The 17,499-nt window shown below is 40.1% G+C and overlaps 1 protein-coding gene and 1 pseudogene across 1 annotated transcript in view; one reads left to right on the forward strand and one right to left on the reverse strand.

Annotated features, from left to right (window-relative positions):
* Positions 1 to 1,091: 1,091 nt before the first annotated feature.
* gfra4b (GDNF family receptor alpha 4b) overlaps positions 1,092 to 17,499 on the forward strand; it is a 101,798-nt gene continuing 85,390 nt past the window's right edge. The window contains exon 1 of the mRNA XM_088343561.1: positions 1,092 to 1,582. Coding sequence (XP_088199687.1) covers positions 1,540 to 1,582 — 43 coding nt within the window. The 5' untranslated portion in view covers positions 1,092 to 1,539. The remainder of the gene's footprint in view (positions 1,583 to 17,499) is intronic.
* LOC148360123 (U2 spliceosomal RNA) lies at positions 12,979 to 13,098 on the reverse strand (annotated as a pseudogene).

Here is a 17,499-nt window from a genome sequence, read left to right on the forward strand (position 1 = left end):
CTAAAGCGTCCACAGAAACACACTTGTAAGCTGGAAGACCTTGACGAATACGAAGGAAAGTTTGCTTTTTTCTCGGTAAAGCCTTAAAACGCACGCAAAAAGTCGATCTGCCGGAATAAGACTGCATTATATTTAATACGATGAGGCAAACTCTAGCCATCAAAGTCGGTAAGTATAGTTCCTCGACCGTATTTCCAACACGATAGCCAAGGTACACCGGATTATAAGGCTCGCTTCCCAGAAAGTCAATGAAGACCTCCCAAAGCACTTTACAATATGCTTCACACACACACTCACACACCAATAGCAGCATCAGCCATGCAAGGCGACTACCTGCTATCCGGGGCGTTAGGGATTCAGTGTCTCGCCCAAGGACACTTCGACATATAACTCGGAGGAGCCGGGAATTGAACCTGCGACCTCTTGATCCCAAGACGAGGGCTTTACCTCCTGAGCCAATGCCGCCCTAGAAAGAAGAGAGAGAGAAAAAAAGAGACATAGAGAGAGAGTGAGAGAGAGAAAACGGGAGAAACAAAAGAGAAAAAAAGAGAAATAGTGAAAGAGGGGGAAAGAAAGAGAGGGATAAAGAAATAAATCCAAAGAGAAATAGAAAGAGAAAGAGAGGAGAGAAAAGGAAGGAGAGAAATAGAGAAAATGAAAGCAAAAGAGAGGGAAAAAGATAAAAGAGAAAGAAAAAAATAAAGGAAGAGAGAGCAAAATAAGGTAAAAAGACACAGAGAGAGAAAGAGGCAAAGAGGGACAAAGAAAGAGAAAACAAGACAGGGAGAGTGAAAGAGATAGAACAGGGAAGAAGAGAGAGCGAGAGAGAGTGAGAGAGAGATAGAGAAATAGAGAGAAAGAAAACAAGTACAGCATGTGTGAGAGGCTTTGGCTTTGTCAACATCAAGCGGACATATTTCAACCTGCAGCTCGTTTTTCTCTTGCGCTTCTCTCAGCGTTGTCTCGTGGGCCTGTTTCGGCTCGCGGGCCGCCTGTTTGACACCACAGCTCTAAATAAAAGACACCACAATATTAGGAGCATCTGTCAGTGTGACTCATTATTGATCATTTCTTCTAATCTAACTGAAGGTGTTCCTAAAGTTCTGGCCCGGGGACTATTGACCGGACCTCCATTTTCCATTCTCATCTTCTTTAGCACCACTTGTTCGGCCACCCTGGCTCCACTTTCAGCACATCCCCCCTCCACCTCTCTCTCTCTCTCTCTCTCTCTCTCCCACTCTCGCCCACAAGCGAGAAGGCACGCTGAGGAACTTCCACTCATTCAAAGGCGCCGCTCCAAATACGCGAGGAGCATTCCCGGTCTCGGATCATCTGATGGGATCCTACCACCTTAAAAGGCGCCAGAAGCACCTCTCGACGGCTTCGGAGGAGATGATCTCAGCCGTCAGATTCTTTTTCATAATGCTGGTCTTTGGATTCTCGGGTTCCTCCGAGTAACGGCAATCTGCTTCAAGGTGAAAGTTTTCAGACGATTATTATTCCAAAGAGGGACGGAGAAACGTCGGCATCCGGTCAGAGATGGACCTGTGGGGGCTTTATCTTCTCCCTTTCGCCATTTACAGTAAGTGGATTATGTCATTGTATATCTATATAGAGTTTTTAATGCGATTCATTTTATTTATTATATCAGGGGTGTCAAACTCATTTGAACTCAGGGGCCACACGATAGAACAAACATTCTGTCGGGGGCCGGACTAGTAGATTCAAGAGAAAAGAAAAAAGAGGCATAAAGAAAAAGAGAGAGCGTGAGAAACAAAAGATAAAAAGTCATGAGAGGGAGAGAGAGAGAGAGAGAAAATGGATGAAAAGGGGTGGAAGAGAGAGAGAGAGAGAGTGGGACAAAAGGGGTGAAAGAGAGAGAGAGATTAGAGAGAGAGAGAGAAAGTGGGAGAAAAGGGGTGGAAGAGAGAGAGAGAGTGGGAGAAAAGGGGTGGAAGAAAGAGGGACGGAGAGAGAGAGAGTGGGAGAAAAAGGGGTGGAAGAGAGAGACAGAGTGGGAGAAAAGGGGTGGAAGAGAGAAAGAGAGAGGGAAAAAAGGGGTGGAAGAGAGAGAGAGAGAGAGAGAGAGAGAGAGAGAGAGAGGGGGAAAAAAGGGGTGGAAGAGAGAGAGAGAGAGTCGGAGAAAAGGGGTGGAAGAGAGAGAGAGAGAGAGAGTGGGAAAAAAGGGGTGGAAGAGAGAGAGACAGAGAGAGAGAGAGAGCAAGAGAGAGAGAGAGAGAGACAGAGACAGAGAGAGAGAGAAATACAAGTACAGTGTCTTTGTTCGAGGCACCTGGCTTTGGCAACATCAAGTTGACATATTCCAACCTGCAGCTTGTTTTCCTCTTGCGCTTCTTTGAGCGTTGTCTCGCGGGCCGGATTCAATCCCTTAGCGGGCCTGATCTGGCCCGCGGGCCGCCTCTTTGACACCTGTGTATTATATTGTCAAGTGCACCTGTACAACCCCAAAAGTAGTCATATTGTTAACCTCATGCGGAAAAATACATGACTGATAATAATTGGTGTCGATAATAATCTGTTCAATTTTAAAATAATACTTTATCTTTCGAGATCAAACCCCGAACCCAGCAGCGAGAGCAGCAAAACCTAACCACTAGACCGCTATTGCTAATGATAACATAAGAAAAGGCATTCGATATTATCATGCCTGTCGCGCTCCGGGGCTCCATGCCCTTACAAACTGTCGTATTTTCCCTTACAAAATACAAAATAATCTTACACCATATTTTTTTCCAAACGTGTTTATTTATGTAGTTTAATATGTTATATTGTACATGTGTTTCGTTATATCATATATATTGTTAATGAACATTTGTCTGTGAGATCCTGAGTTGCTCGACATGAATGAGGTTTATTATGAAAAAAAAATCAAAAATTAGGTAGCTTGGACGTTCACTGTAGAAGTAAAAAAACACATGCAGATATAATTAAGTAAAATAATTCATTTTGTTATCCAAATTTTGCATTAAATTATTGTTGGTAATATACTGATTAAAGAGATAACCACAAACCTGTCTTTTTTCATTTTCTCCTATTATACTTCCTTTTTTCTTAACTTCTTGATACAACATCATGATTTGTAATATAATGCATCAAAGCAAGTAAGCCGTTTGAGAACCGGCTCTCTTTAATGAGTTGAGCCGAAAAAGCCGCTTCTCTAAAAAGAGACGGACTTCCTTTCACTATACAACTACCACAAATTTGCATTTTTACGTACAGATTTTCTTGTACGTCGTGCACGTCTTGAAATATATAATAAACGTACTTTGTGCGGCAAAAACGTACAGGTTGACAGGTATGTATTATCTATATATCACGCAATTTTAACTCACGGTGCCAGAAACTAATGTTAGAGAATGGAGGAAACAGAATGTCGTCCTGAAAGGTATAAATGAATGCAAAAAGCTCGACAACGAAAAACAACTCTTTGGTATCTCATGATGTATCAGACTTTGCGTTTTTTACACCGTTATCGCAATTGTTTTCTTCTTTGACTAGATCGATCGGTTGGCCTCTTTTCCTTCCACTTATCACTAACTACCTTGGGACCCATAATTATGGACAGAACAAAGAAATAAAACCAATAAAATCACAGTGAATTGAAATGTGTTCCCCCTCAAACGGGCCGATTGACTGAATAGTAGAACAGATCGAGCGGAGCTATATCGCCATCTACTGTTAAGGAGTATAATTGACCCTCTGTTTTTTCTTCTTCTTAGCATTATTCTCTCAATGCCACAACCCAGGTTCCATTCTTGCTTAAAATGTTTATAAGGCTCACTTTCAAATTTATTGCCAATTTGGAGTTTTGGGGTTGCTCCTTATAGTCTGGAAAATACGGTATTTTTTTGTTACAACTCATTGGCTACATCACGGGCTGCTTCGATCGCCTCTCCCTGTTTTATTGTTATTACACGGTGCTAATTATTTATGCTTTGCTGAGTTGTTTATTCCGGGAAACAATCCCTACGCCACGCAGCATTAAAGTGACACCTGCTCTCCTTGTAATTGAAAGAAGGAGCACTATTGATTTTTTTTCGGGGGAGGGGGTTCAAAGGTCCGCAGTGGTGTTTCTCATGTCATGCTAAAAATAATTAAAGAGCACGCTACATTGTGTGCGTGTTTTGTAAGATTAGACGCTAAGGCGGGGGTGGACAAGCTGTGGCACGTGGGCCACATTTGCCGTGTTTGGAGGAAGAAGAATGAAGAGTACAATCTGAAGAACACCATCCCAACTGTGAAGCATAGAGGGTGTAGCATCACGCTTTAGGGGTGTTTTTCTGCACATGGGCAGGACGAGTGCACTGCATTAAAGAGAGGATGACTTCCCTTAGTCCAGGGGTGTCAAACTTATTTTAACTCGGGGGCCACACGATTGAACGATGTGTCGGGGGCCGGACTAGTAAATTAAAGAGAAAGAAAAAGAGATAAAGAAGTAAGAGAAAGAGGGAGGGAAAAGGAGAGAGGGCGGGACAAAGAAAGAAAAAGAGAGAAAGGGAGAGAGCGTGAGAAACAAACGATAAAAAGTCGTGAGAGAGGGGGAAAAGAAAGGTATGGAAGGAAGAAATCCAAAGAGAAATAGAAAGACAAGAAGGAGAGAAAAGAGAAAAGAAAGCACAAAGGGTAGGAAGAGAGAAAGAGAAAGTACAGTGTCTTTGTGAGAGGCACCTGGATTTGGCAACATCAAGTTGACATATTTCTACCTGCAGCTTATTTTTCTCTTGCGCTTCTCTGAGTGTTGTGTCGCGGGCCGGATTCAATCCCTTAGCAGGCCTGATCTGGCCCGCGGGCCGCCTGTTTGACACCAGTGCCTTAGTCAGATATATTGTCGTTTTGAGTTGTTTAGTGGGATGGGATGTCTTAAAGATTTGATGTCACAAGGTTTTCTAGGGACCTGAAAGGATTTCTAGGGATTTACAGGGATTTCTACGGACTTTTTTTGTGGGATTATTGTTCTCTCTCTACCTTTCTTGCTACTGTGTATTTCATTGTTGCTCTGACAACATGCTAAGCTTGAACGCATTCAAATGTCTGACATTGCTTTCGAATGGGAAGAGCCGGTGCCAGCCAATTGTTTCCATTTTGACTCAAATGTGCAAGTGTCGAGAACCGGAACAGGATCAGGACCCAAATGCGTGACGTTCTCACACAAGCCTTTTATTTTACGGGAAATGGGGAGTCATGCATGTTAGGCAGCGGTCTGGCGTGGAAAGACAGGAAGCCGGAGACCGACGAGATCGATTCCAATTGCCAGAGTTGAAATCGGACAGATGGGGTCGAAACCGGACAGGACGGGACTGAAGGGATTAATAATGGAACAGGATATTGAAATTAAACAGGGAAAACTAGACGGGAGCGAAAACTGGAGCGAATAATAAACAGGACAAAAATAGACGGCAACGAAACTGGAAACCGATATTAAACAGGACAAAATAAACGGAAACAATACCGGACAAGAAATACCAGCAGCAAAACAGGACAGAGTCAGAACCCACGTCTTGCGGGGCAAAGGTTCGATGATGGACTGACAAAGGAAAAATGAGAGCACTGAACTTAAATAGACGGAAAGCCAATCTGTCAATGAGCCGCAGCTGGCGCCACACAGGCGGGGCCAATTGGGCACCATGGCAACCGTGACAGAGTGCCTATGGAAAACTTCTATAGCTCTATACAATGATCATCTTTCATTAGAAGAAAAAAGTATTTTTCTAGCTTTTACCAACAATAAGTAAAAAGCAGTGCAACATTGCTAAGTTTCTTGAAAATACTCCCAAAAATTTGTGATAAGGACAGCTTTTATTGTGAAATGATGCATTTCAAGCTGAATCATCACTTTGTTGCTTTTTCTTGCATTTGTGAATTTTGAAACCAACATATAAACAATAATTTCCATAAACGCAAAGGCTTGCAAGATCACTAAACTTTTCGAGAACTTTTTCAACACCTGATTTTTTCGGTGAAGTGACCACACAGTGACGGTGTTTCTTCGGGCCTGCACGAAACTTCATCCCTCTCTGACCAGACCATGATGATTTTTTGGAAAGGAAAAAGCTCTGTTGCCCATTTGTCTATGCCTTGCAAGTCTCACCACTGTGCTTCAGTACGGCCAACTTGCTACGTGAGGTAGGCCACACACCAGAAAAAGGAAGTGGGTGTCGCATCCAAAACAAAGGGAAGACCCAATCGCGTAACATTTCTCACAAGTGTATTGAGATAGAGAGACGAAGGGCAGCGCCCACGATCGGGGGAAGCAAGTCGCTCTCGCACTCGGATTGTGATCCGAATACGGAAGTGGATCTTCTGTAGCGAGCTATGGCAGTGTCAAGGACGAAAGACGGATCGGTAGCCGGGACAGGGAGAGCAAAAACGTGGTCGGGGTCGGAAACGAGTCGTAAGCCAGGACGGGAGATCAGAACGTGGTCGGGGTCAAAAAACGGTCGACAACCGGAGTGGGATACAAAAAAACTACAGGAAACAAAGGCTACTGTACCAAATATTAACATTCATTTTCTTAGGTATTCAAATACTTATTTGCAGCTATATCACCAAATAAATTGTAAAAAATAAATAAATCAGGCATTATGATTTCTGGATTTTTCTTTTTAGTTTATCTCTCTCAGTGAACATGCACCTACAATGAACACTTCAGAACCCTTCATGATTCCTAAGTGGGAGAAATAGAAAAATAGCAGGGTATTCAAATACTTATTTTCTTCACTGTATTTTCAACAACATTGTTATCATTTATATAAAGTTATTTCTATTTTTTTTTTTTTTGGTTTTAACCAAACAGAAAAGGAATTATAAGAAAAATCTGAAAATGGAAGATTTGGAAACTTTTATTATGTTTTATAAATGTAGTTATAAAACAGTGACTGATTGTTTAGCACATCTGCTTCACGGTTCAGAGATCAATCCCAGCCTCCCTGTGCGGAGTTAGCATGTACCCCCCCTGCCTGAGTGTTTTTTTCCCAGGCACTCTGGTTTCCTTAAACGAGTCAAAATTGTCCCCAAAACAGTCCCTTTGATTGGCTAGTAACTGGTGACACACAACAGTGGGCAACCATAATCCCAAGTGTGGCAAGATAATTCATTATCAAACATGTCCAAAACTTGACATCAAGTTACATTTAGCTGAGTTTCCGGCAATGCAAAATTATTTTTCTCTTTTGAATGAATTGACTCATGTACTATTGCGAAGGTTGTACGGCCTACAAACGTTGTTTGTTCTTACAATTCTTTCACAAAATATCCATTTCTTTTTATTTCCTGATATATTTTGTCGCATAATATTAACATTTTGGGGGGCTTATTGAGTCGGTTGTAAAATACAGAACTGTACTTAATCACATTTTTTAGTGGAAGTACAATGTTTCCATTATTCACTTGATATAATTGGAAATTATTTGAATGCAACACAAACTTTTTCTTCTTTTTTCCGTGTTTTTTTTCCACTTTTTAAAAAAATTCCTTTAAAAAAATCTCATTGTGTTTATTTTTTCTGAGCTGTTACTTTTTTTTTGTTCTCTATTTACTTTTTTCCTATATTTCTTTCTTTTCTTTTTTTCTGTCTTTTTTTTTTATTTTTCCTTCTTTTTTTCTCTTCCTTTTGTTTCTTTTTTTCTCAGCTTTTCACTACTTTTTTATTTTGGTATTTTTTTTTTTTGTTCTATTTCCCCCTTCCTTTAAGTCATTTTGTGCATAATTTTACTTAATATTTGGTCATGTTGGGATTAAAGAAGCAAAAACCACCTGAAGAGCCGTTTAGGAACCGAAAGAGCCGGTTCCTTTTAGTGAGCCGAGCCGAAGAAGCCGGTTCTCGACATACTCTACTAACTTTACTCAACTTCGACTCGACTTCAAAATACCGCATTTAGGACACAACGTCAGGGGAACCCGTGTATTTTAACCTTCATGCACTGTAACTTTGACCTGAATCGCTTCTTAATTAGTAATATTGAGCCCTGATTTTTGTGCGCTGGCTAGATTTTCTTGTGCGCCGAGAATGTGCGAGCAGTGCGCAATTACACAGCTTAGAGGGAACACTGCTGGTGACCCCTGCCCACTGTACAATATCAGCTGGAATGGGTTGGAAAATGAATGGATGAGTTCTTAGGAAATTAAACAATGCTTTTATCTTGAAGTCATATTGTCTCAAACGAAGCCTGTAGACATAATTTAACTCGAAATTACAAAAATATTCGTTTTTACTTTATTTTTTCGATGTGGGAGTCAAATGGTGGGAGATCCCGACCGCCGACATTGATCAAGTGGAGGGTCAGTTCTTGCCTGGTGCCGGGGACTCCAAGTTCAAGCTGCATTACTGTTGCAGTGGTTATGAAAAATGAAGTAGATATAGCCGCCCCCACTTTCATCCCCCCAAAACCTCCGCCGGGAGGTCCGCAAGGCGAGCTTATCGGGGTGATGAATGCGCTGACAAATACACACAGAAGCTGCAAATGATACTGAATTAGGAGAAAAACGTTGCAGTCGGATCAAAAGTTCCCTGCAGAACTGAAAGCGAGATGAGAAAAATGGAGAAAATTCTCAATACAATTCTTTACAGGATATCATTTATTAGTTTATCATTATCTTTCTCAATGGCAGACATTTTTCTCAAATTAGAAGAGCTGGTCACCATGGTGATCACGTTCCTGCGGATGGTCATGAAATTAATGTCTCTCTGATCTGACGATGACGATGGGACTTGGTCATCTTTTTTAGAAAGTAACAAAAGCTCTGTTGAAGGATTAACTACCTATTCTAATCTTTGCTTTTCTAATCACACTGCTTCACAATGCCACCTACACACTCTCAATCGCTGGATATAGGAAGCAATACTAGGAATCTGGGTTTTATCGATGTGTCGAGAAAGATCAGGTGATTTTTCATAAAAAAATCATTCCCAGAGGCTTGATACTTATAATTAAGATGTGCCAAACCCGTTTTAATAGTTTTTAAAATAAAACCCTCAAAAATGGCAGCACGGCGCCGCAGTGGTTAGCGCATGTGCGGCACAGTTCATGTCATGGGAACCCCCTGCGTGGGTTCAAATCCAGCTCCAGACTTCCTGTGCGGAGTTTGTATGTTCTCCCCGTGTTTGCGTGGGTTTCCTCCGGGCATTCCGATTTCCTCTCACATTCCAAAAACTTGCATTTCAGGTGAATTGGCCGGTCCAATTTGTCCCTAGGTGTAAAAGAGCGAGTGAGTTGTCTGTCCCCCTGCGATTGGCTGGCAACCAGTTCAGGGTGTCCCCTGCCCACTGCCTGGAGATGGCTGGAATGGGCTCCAGCCCCCCCCGCGACCCTAATGAGGATAAGCGATACGGCTAATGAGATGAGATGAGATAAAACCCTCATGTTTTACCACTCCGGTGCAATGCTTCTGAAAACATATTTATATGCTTACGGTACTGAATGAGTTAAAATTGTGGAACTGAACCTATAGCTTGTGGAATAAGTAAAAAAGAGGAAATCATTCTCGTCTGCTTTCAACATTTTCAGCGATTCAATTAAAAAAAAAAAAAGCACACACTCAATTTTATAGAGGCGGTATTGATCCTTTTAGAGCTGTGATCTGCATTAAAATGTATTGTGTGGTATGGATACGGTAACCTTGAAATTCACACTGCACAGATCAGGGTTTGGCTTCTGAATGAGTTGCAATACATGAAAAAAAATTGCAATACTGGAACAGAAAAAGGTCAAGCTCATGCAGGTTTATCAAGGTCCTTTACATCGGGTGAAAAGTTGTGTTTGTGCTAAGTGAATTTGCATTGAAATATACTATACTGCATGTGTAAAAGATGACTTTAAAATGTGAAAACGTTTTTGGACCGGTGAGCGAAAAGAAAACAAACGTCGTATATGCCTTTTAATTGAAAGCACTAGGGTTTAGGAAGGATTGGTGAAAGAAGGTGCAGTTGCAAGTAACAACAATTACAAACTCTGCAATGCATGATGACTAAAAATGCACAAAAGGGTTTGGTTATGTATCTCCAGTAAGGCTTAGTATAGTATAGTATAGTATAGTATAGTATAGTATAGTATAGTATAGTATAGCATAGTATAGTATAGTATAGTATAGTATAGTATAGTATAGTATAGTATAGCATAGTATAGTATAGTATAGTATAGTATAGTATAGTATAGTATAGTATAGTAAAGTAAAGTATAGTAAAGTATAGAAATAGTATGCTATGGTATAGTATAGTATGGAATTAGTATGGTATGCCGTAGAAAAGTATAGTATAGTATAGTAAAGTAAAGTATAGAATTAGTATGCTATGGTATAGTATAGTATAGAATTAGTATGGTATGCCGTAGAAAAGTATAGTATAGTATAGTATAGTATAGACAATAGTAAAGTATAGAATTAGTATGCTCTGGTATGGTATAGTATAGTATAGAATAGTATAGAATTAGTATGGTATGCTATAGAATAGTATAGTATAGTAAAGTATAGCATAGTATGATATGCTATAGAATAGTATAGTATAGAATTAGTATGGTATGCTATAGAATAGTAGAGTAGAGTATAGTATAGTATAGAATTAGTATGGCATGCTATAGAATAGTATAGTATAGAATTAGTATGCTATGGTATGGTAAAGTATAGTAAAGTATAGAATTAGTATGCTATGGTATGGTAACGTATAGTATAGTAAAGTATAGAATTAGTATGCTATGGTATAGAATAGTATAGTATAGAATTAGTATGGTATGCTATAGAATAGTATTGTATATAATTAGTATGGTATGCTATAGAATAGTATAGTATAGTATAGAATTAGTATGGTATGCTATAGAATAGTATAGTATAGTATAGAATTAGTATGGTATGCTATAGAATAGTATAGTATTAGTATGGTATGGTATAGTATATTTTTGGTATAGTATAGTATAGAATTAGTATGGTATGGTATAGTATACAATGGTATAGTATAGTATGGTGTATGATTAGTATGATATGGTATAGTATAGTATAGTATAGTATGGTATAGAATAAGTATGGCATGGCATGGTATAGTATAGTATAGTAACGTAACGTAACGTAACGTAACGTAACGTATAGTAACGTATAGTAACGTATAGTATAGTATAGTATAGTATAGTATAGTATAGTATTGTGAGCAATTTACTTTTACTGATTTCCCTTGTGTTCTGCATTCTGATAAGCTTGAGTTCACATTAATGATTACAATTAGCATTCAACAATCTAGTATTTGTGACAAAAATTAACAGATACATACTTACAAGTACGCGGTTTACCATATTCTCATTTGTTCAATGAACGATTGGGCCTGGAAAAATGCATTTAGTTGATTTAGATTGTATTGAATTGTGTAATAATCGTAAAAAAGTAAAGGTTTCTACTTTTCCGTTAAGCGTTCTTTTTGGAAATTAACCCCAGCAATAAATAAGGCTTTGTACAGCATAGCATAGCATAGCATAGCATAGCATAGCATAGTGTGAAGGAGTATGTATATATATATCCATCCATTATCTGCACCGCTTATCCTCAGTAGGGTCGCAGGGTGCCCGGAGGAAACCCACGAAAGCACGGGGAGGACATGCAAACTCCACACAAGAATCGATCTCTTGACCTCAGAACTGTGCTGCGAACGCGCTAACCACTCAGCCGCCGTGCTGCCCTTATGTATATTCAGGGTTGGGTAGGGTTACATTAAATGAATTACTTTCAATTACTTTTGGATTACTCCAATACCAAATATGCTAATAAAAGACAAAAAAAAAATGAATAAAATGAGTAAATTTTGTGCAGGCTTGGGGAGTAACGGGACACGTGGAACGGCAAAAATGATGTTGGGAAGCTGTTTGGATTTATTTTCGTTTTGTATCCATCACATTTTATGTTAGTTTTGCCGGAGATCAAAGCCAGGAGAAAAGCTTACCACGTGTTGTGAGTCATAATTTTATTTTCATTTAGTTTCTTTTGTCTTTTATTAGCATATTTGGTATTGGATTACTCCAAAAGTAATTGAAAGTAATCCAGTTAAAGTAACCCTACCCAACCCTGTGTATATTTATATGTTTGTTTTATGTATTTATTTTTTGAAGCTTAAAATGATAACGATGCGTCAGCAAAAATAGATACAAGACGAAGAGTCCTCCATTCCTTTACGGCGTGTAAACAGACACACCCAAAGCATTTCGAGAGTGCGGACAGTCGCTTCATTTTTCACAATTGCGAAGCTTCATCTGAATTGCTTCGCGATGTTTTTAATCGTTCAAACTTGGCAGGGTGCTTAACAACAAGGAGTCATTTGTTTTCACTCGCCTCCAAAGAAACCCAAATCAGCAAAGCAGTTGTCGGAGTCGGGGCCTCCGTCATGTTTTATAGGGCTCGCAAAAGCTTAATAGTTGTTGACGAGTTATCCATCATCAAAAATGCTTATGATCAAATGGATTTGTTTAATCTAATAATAATAATAATAATAATAATAATTTCCTTGTATTGTCATTCTGTGTAACAATGTACACAGAACGAAATGTCGATTGCATCTGACCCGATGCAGCCGCAGCCAAGAGAGGGCGCCGCCGACCACTTTTTAAGTCTTAGGAATGACTCGGCCGGGGCGCGAACCTAATGGAATGATGATTAGAGTTTTTAACTGGGGATGGCACGCCTTTAATAAAAAAAAAATTATGATGATTTATGATGGATTTATGATCAGCCGTAGTATTTTAACTTCCCTAGTTTCCACACTGGATTATAGGGCACAGTATTTTGTGATATTCTTTGGATTAATATAATAAATTTTAATACTATTACGGGGGGGGTTTGTAGAGGGTTATTGTTCTATATTCTTTATCAATTGTCCATTATCCGTTATCGGTCAAATCATAATACACTGCAAAGCCAAGAGGCCGAGACACTTGTTCCCAGCCAAGAGGCTGAGTCAAGGTCCTAGTCACAGGGCCAAGCAGCGATCAATGCGAATGCACCGATCCCGGAGGTAATGCAATACCGGGCCGATGCGTGGAGTGGACAGAGCAAGCTCCTATTCCATCTCCCAATTGCAAAAATCAACTGAGCATACTATTACGGAATTATGAATATACATAGCTTCTAAAGGGACTTGTGAAGGAAAACATTCATTCATTCATTCATTATCTGCACCGCTTATCCTCAGTAGGGTCGCGGGGGTGCTGGAGCCCATCCCAGCTATCTTGGGGCAGTGGGCAGGGGACACCCTGAACTGGTAGCCAGCCAATCACAGGGCACACAGAGACAGACAAACAATCATATGGGACAATTTGAACCTGCCAATTAACCTTACATGCATGTTTTTGGAATGAGTTCCCGGAGGAGACCCACGCAAGCACGGGAAGAACATGCAAACTCCGCACAGGAAAGCTGGTGGCTGTATTTGACCTTAGAACTGTGCTGCGGACACGCTAACCACTGCACTGCTGTGCTGAAGGAAAACACTTTAACATATATTTCTCATTTAGATATGTTTTTTTTTACACTGTAAAGAAATCCTAGATTGTCTCATTATTACAAATTTTCTTCAATAAACTACTCATTTATATAAAAGTCCCTGGTTCTAAACCAGGAAGAAACATATGTTGGCCTGTAGAAGGATGGGCGCCACCAGGGTGTACTTGCCCTAGACACACCTAAGGAAATTGTACCGTGTGGTTAAGGGATCCAACCAAACAGCCATAATGTAAAAATAAAATCATGAAGCAGGTCGCCCTGAACGCGCAAGTGGATCTTCTGTGGCGAGCGATGGTGGTATCGGGAACGGAAAACGGGTCAGTAGCCGGGACAGGCGAGCAAAAAACGTGGTCGGGGTCGGAACTGAGTCGTAAGCCAGGAAAGGAGAGTAGACGTGGTCGGGGACAAAAAAGGTCGAAAGCCGGGACGAAAGAGTAGATGTGGTCGGGATCAAAATCAGGTCGTAAGTTGGGACGGTAGAGCAGACGTGGTCGAGTTCAAACGGGTCGAAGCCGGGGGACAGATGGGAGCAAAAAACAGGTGGGAGTCAGGGTCGCAAAAGGCTTGCCTAGTGTTAACTGAGGTTCGCAGACGGACTGACACCAGGGGGCAAATAGGAGTGGGTTTGAATAGGGACAGGGAGCCAATCAGAGTCCGAAGCAGTTGCCGCCAAAGGAGCGGGCACAGGTGATGCATATGGGTAATCATGACAGGACTCGGAAAAAGGTGCACACAATACAAAATCTAACTAACAGCAATGTCCGGATATTAGTGTGGTTTTCTCAACCACATCAAGCTTTCTTATTCCACTTTCATTTCCAAAGAAATGGCTTGCATTTTCTTTAGATTTTTTATCAACCATATTGAATGGATGCACGATATATTAGAAGTTTTTAGAAAGTTTACACACGAGCTAGGATGAGGAAGCCAGATTTCTTCTTCACGGTGGATGCTGGGTTAGCTCTCATAGAAGCACTACGGTACTTTCCTCTACTCGGAAAAAGGTGCACACAATACAAAATCTAACTAACAGCAATGTCCGTATATTTTTTGACATCCCGAAAAAAATGGTCTTACCTACTGTTTTTCGTAAGGCGAATGTTCGTAAGTAGGGGAGCCTCTGTACAGTAATAATTCCCAGAGGCTTGATACTCACAGATAAGACATGCCGAACACTTTATAACAGGTCGTAAGTAGGGGAACGTCTGTATAGTACTTTTAACCTTTCCGATTTCTTTCCCTGTACTGCTCTGTACTTCCATGTGTAGGTCTCAGCCAAACTCTACTTTTGGATTTTATAGTTTCGACATTGCGGGAAGCGACCTGTATCTGTAATGGTTATAGATAAGCACGGCAGAGCTCGCCATTAGCAAGCATATTGGCTTGACCTCACGCAAGGCATCGGCCATGAATTACACCTGAGGCAGGTGGCATCAAAGTCCCGCGACAAGATAATAAACGTTTTATGTGTATTTTTAACCTTTTATGCCTTGTCATCACTACTTTGTTCCATAAAAATGTCCTCAGCCGGGAGATTGGATAACACCTAATACATTGCTTTTATATGAGATTCGTGGCTGACTTAATGTAGTGTTGTGGGAACCTCATAGGAGCGTTTTTCCTTATTGGTTAGCCAAAATTCGACGCTCCGGGCTCTATTCTCGTAAATGGCGCATCTGTAGTGAGTTGTACATATCAATGAATCCTAGCCTCCATTTGGGTTAGCTGCAGTTCTGGATGTGCTGCGCAAAGGAGATAGCAGACTATGATTTTTTTTTTTAATTCATGTAAAACAGAGACATTTTTAAGGTTATCATCTTATATCGTTCCATAGATGAAGTGCATGTTTCTACTGTGTACATTTAGTTATTCGAGCTCTCTTGTATAGATTGGTGTTTTGACTGGTTAATTAAATATTGTATGATGTAAATGGATAGACAGATAGATAGATAGATAGATAGATAGATAGATAGATAGATAGAGAATATATATACATAGAAAGAGAGAAGATAGATGGATGGATAGATAGATAGAGAATATAGAGATAGAAAGAGAGAAGATAGATAGATAGATAGAGAATATATATACATAGAAAGAGAGAAGATAGATGGATGGATGGATAGATAGAGCATATAGATACATAGAAAGAGAGAAGATATATAGATAGATATTATATTATTTTCAATGACTGTACCTACCTACCAACCTCCGTACCTATCTATCTTATCTCAGTCTCTCACTCTATCTATCTATCTATCTATGACAATAAAGACAATTCAATTCAATGGATTACAGGTCTTCTTTTATTTAAAACAATAGAGCTAGATGGGTTAAAAGCCATTAAATAAGTAACTTCTTCAATAAATCGTAAGATATTTTGAAATACCTAAGGGTTTTATTCGGGCGCTTCTGTTTTGATAAGCCTCTTTGGAAGGGATTGCTTGCTTTTGTTTCTGAATTTTTACTCACAGAGGCGGTGCTTCACTAAGTTCCACTCGGCCGAGTGCTTTGGATACCACAAGCCTCGTGGGACAGCCAAACATAAAAGGCCACAATGGCAAATCCTGGTCGGTTAGCAGTTAAATCATATTCCGGGCAAAATTTAGAACAGTACATTTCCTCCCTAAAGCTCACAAGAAACGTGCGCGGTATTGCAATTTCACACTTGGCAGGTAGGCCGCTTGTCGCTAAAGAGATCCAACCCTTTGTATATAAGGCTCCCACCCCGTTTAACGCATCGAAGGATAGAAACAAGTGGCGAAGACCTATAGACATTCGTCCTCATGCTTCCTCGTTTTACTCGTCTTTTCACTCATTCAGTGCCCCAAAATATAAATATGCTTTTGGAAGTGTTGTCCCTGAATGCCAAAACAAAAAAATACGAATCTCTTGTTTTATTTAAAAAAAAAAACAGTTATAAAGTGTCTGGTGTTATCTGTGAGTATCAAGCCTCTGGGAATTATTACAGTACAGACGCTCCCCTACTTACGAATATTCGACTTACGAAAAATGGTAGATAAGACCATTTTTTTCGGGATGTCAAAAAATATACGGTCCACACAGTTGCCAGCAAAAAATAAAATGGAAACTAAGAAATGTTTGTTTGGTGACATCGCATCCGCACGTGTCTACGACACGTATTTGCTTCTTTGCAAGCTTTGGGAATGTTAAGGGGGTAATCAGTTGGACTGAATCATCTGACTGTTTTGTCGACGTTCCCATTGTAGCGCCTTATACCGTATTTTCCGCACTATAAGGCGCACCGGGTTATAGGGCGCACCCCGAAAAAAATAGTTTTTGGTCCTATTTTTGACATAGATAAGACGCACCGGATTATAAGGCGCTACAATGGGAATGTGGACAAAACAGTCAGATAGTTCAGTCCAACTGATTACCCCCTTAACATTCCCAAAGCTTGCAAAGACGCAAATACGTGTCGAGAACACGTGCGGATGCGGTGTCCGTACGATGTCACTCAAATGCATCGTTCCATCATTCGGAAGGTTAAAGTCTTGGGATTCAAGAAATGCCAAGCATTCCTTATTTTCTATTTTCTTTTTCGCTCGCAACTTTACTGTATATATGACAATAAACACTTGGAATTGAGTTTAATTTAAAAATAGACACTCCATTCATTATCTGCACCGCTTATCACAGAAACATCGAGTTCAGTCTGAAACAAGATACAGGGATAATATATATAGCCAGACTAGCTCACCGAAGTCGTTGTGTTCATAATAATGTGCAGCCGTAGTCCTCTTATATCTGTGAGTTTAGTAAATCCAGGAGAATAAAATATTTACAAATACAAAATAGTAAAAAAATGTTTTCTCTATGCCGTGGCGCAACCCAAAGTGTGATTCACATTCATCTTTTTCGGCCAATTGCAGGCTCTGTTTCGCCCCTTTAGCCTATGCGAGCCTGTAAATGATAAAAAGTATCCGCCCTCTTTACCTCCGAATAACTAGCCAATAGTGACTGATTCAAATGATGATTGACACATTGGTTAGC

The sequence above is a fragment of the Urocampus carinirostris genome, chromosome 9 (assembly GCF_059441175.1).
Source record: "Urocampus carinirostris isolate Australia breed hairy pipefish chromosome 9, RoL_Ucar_1.0, whole genome shotgun sequence".
NCBI lineage: Eukaryota > Metazoa > Chordata > Actinopteri > Syngnathiformes > Syngnathidae > Urocampus > Urocampus carinirostris.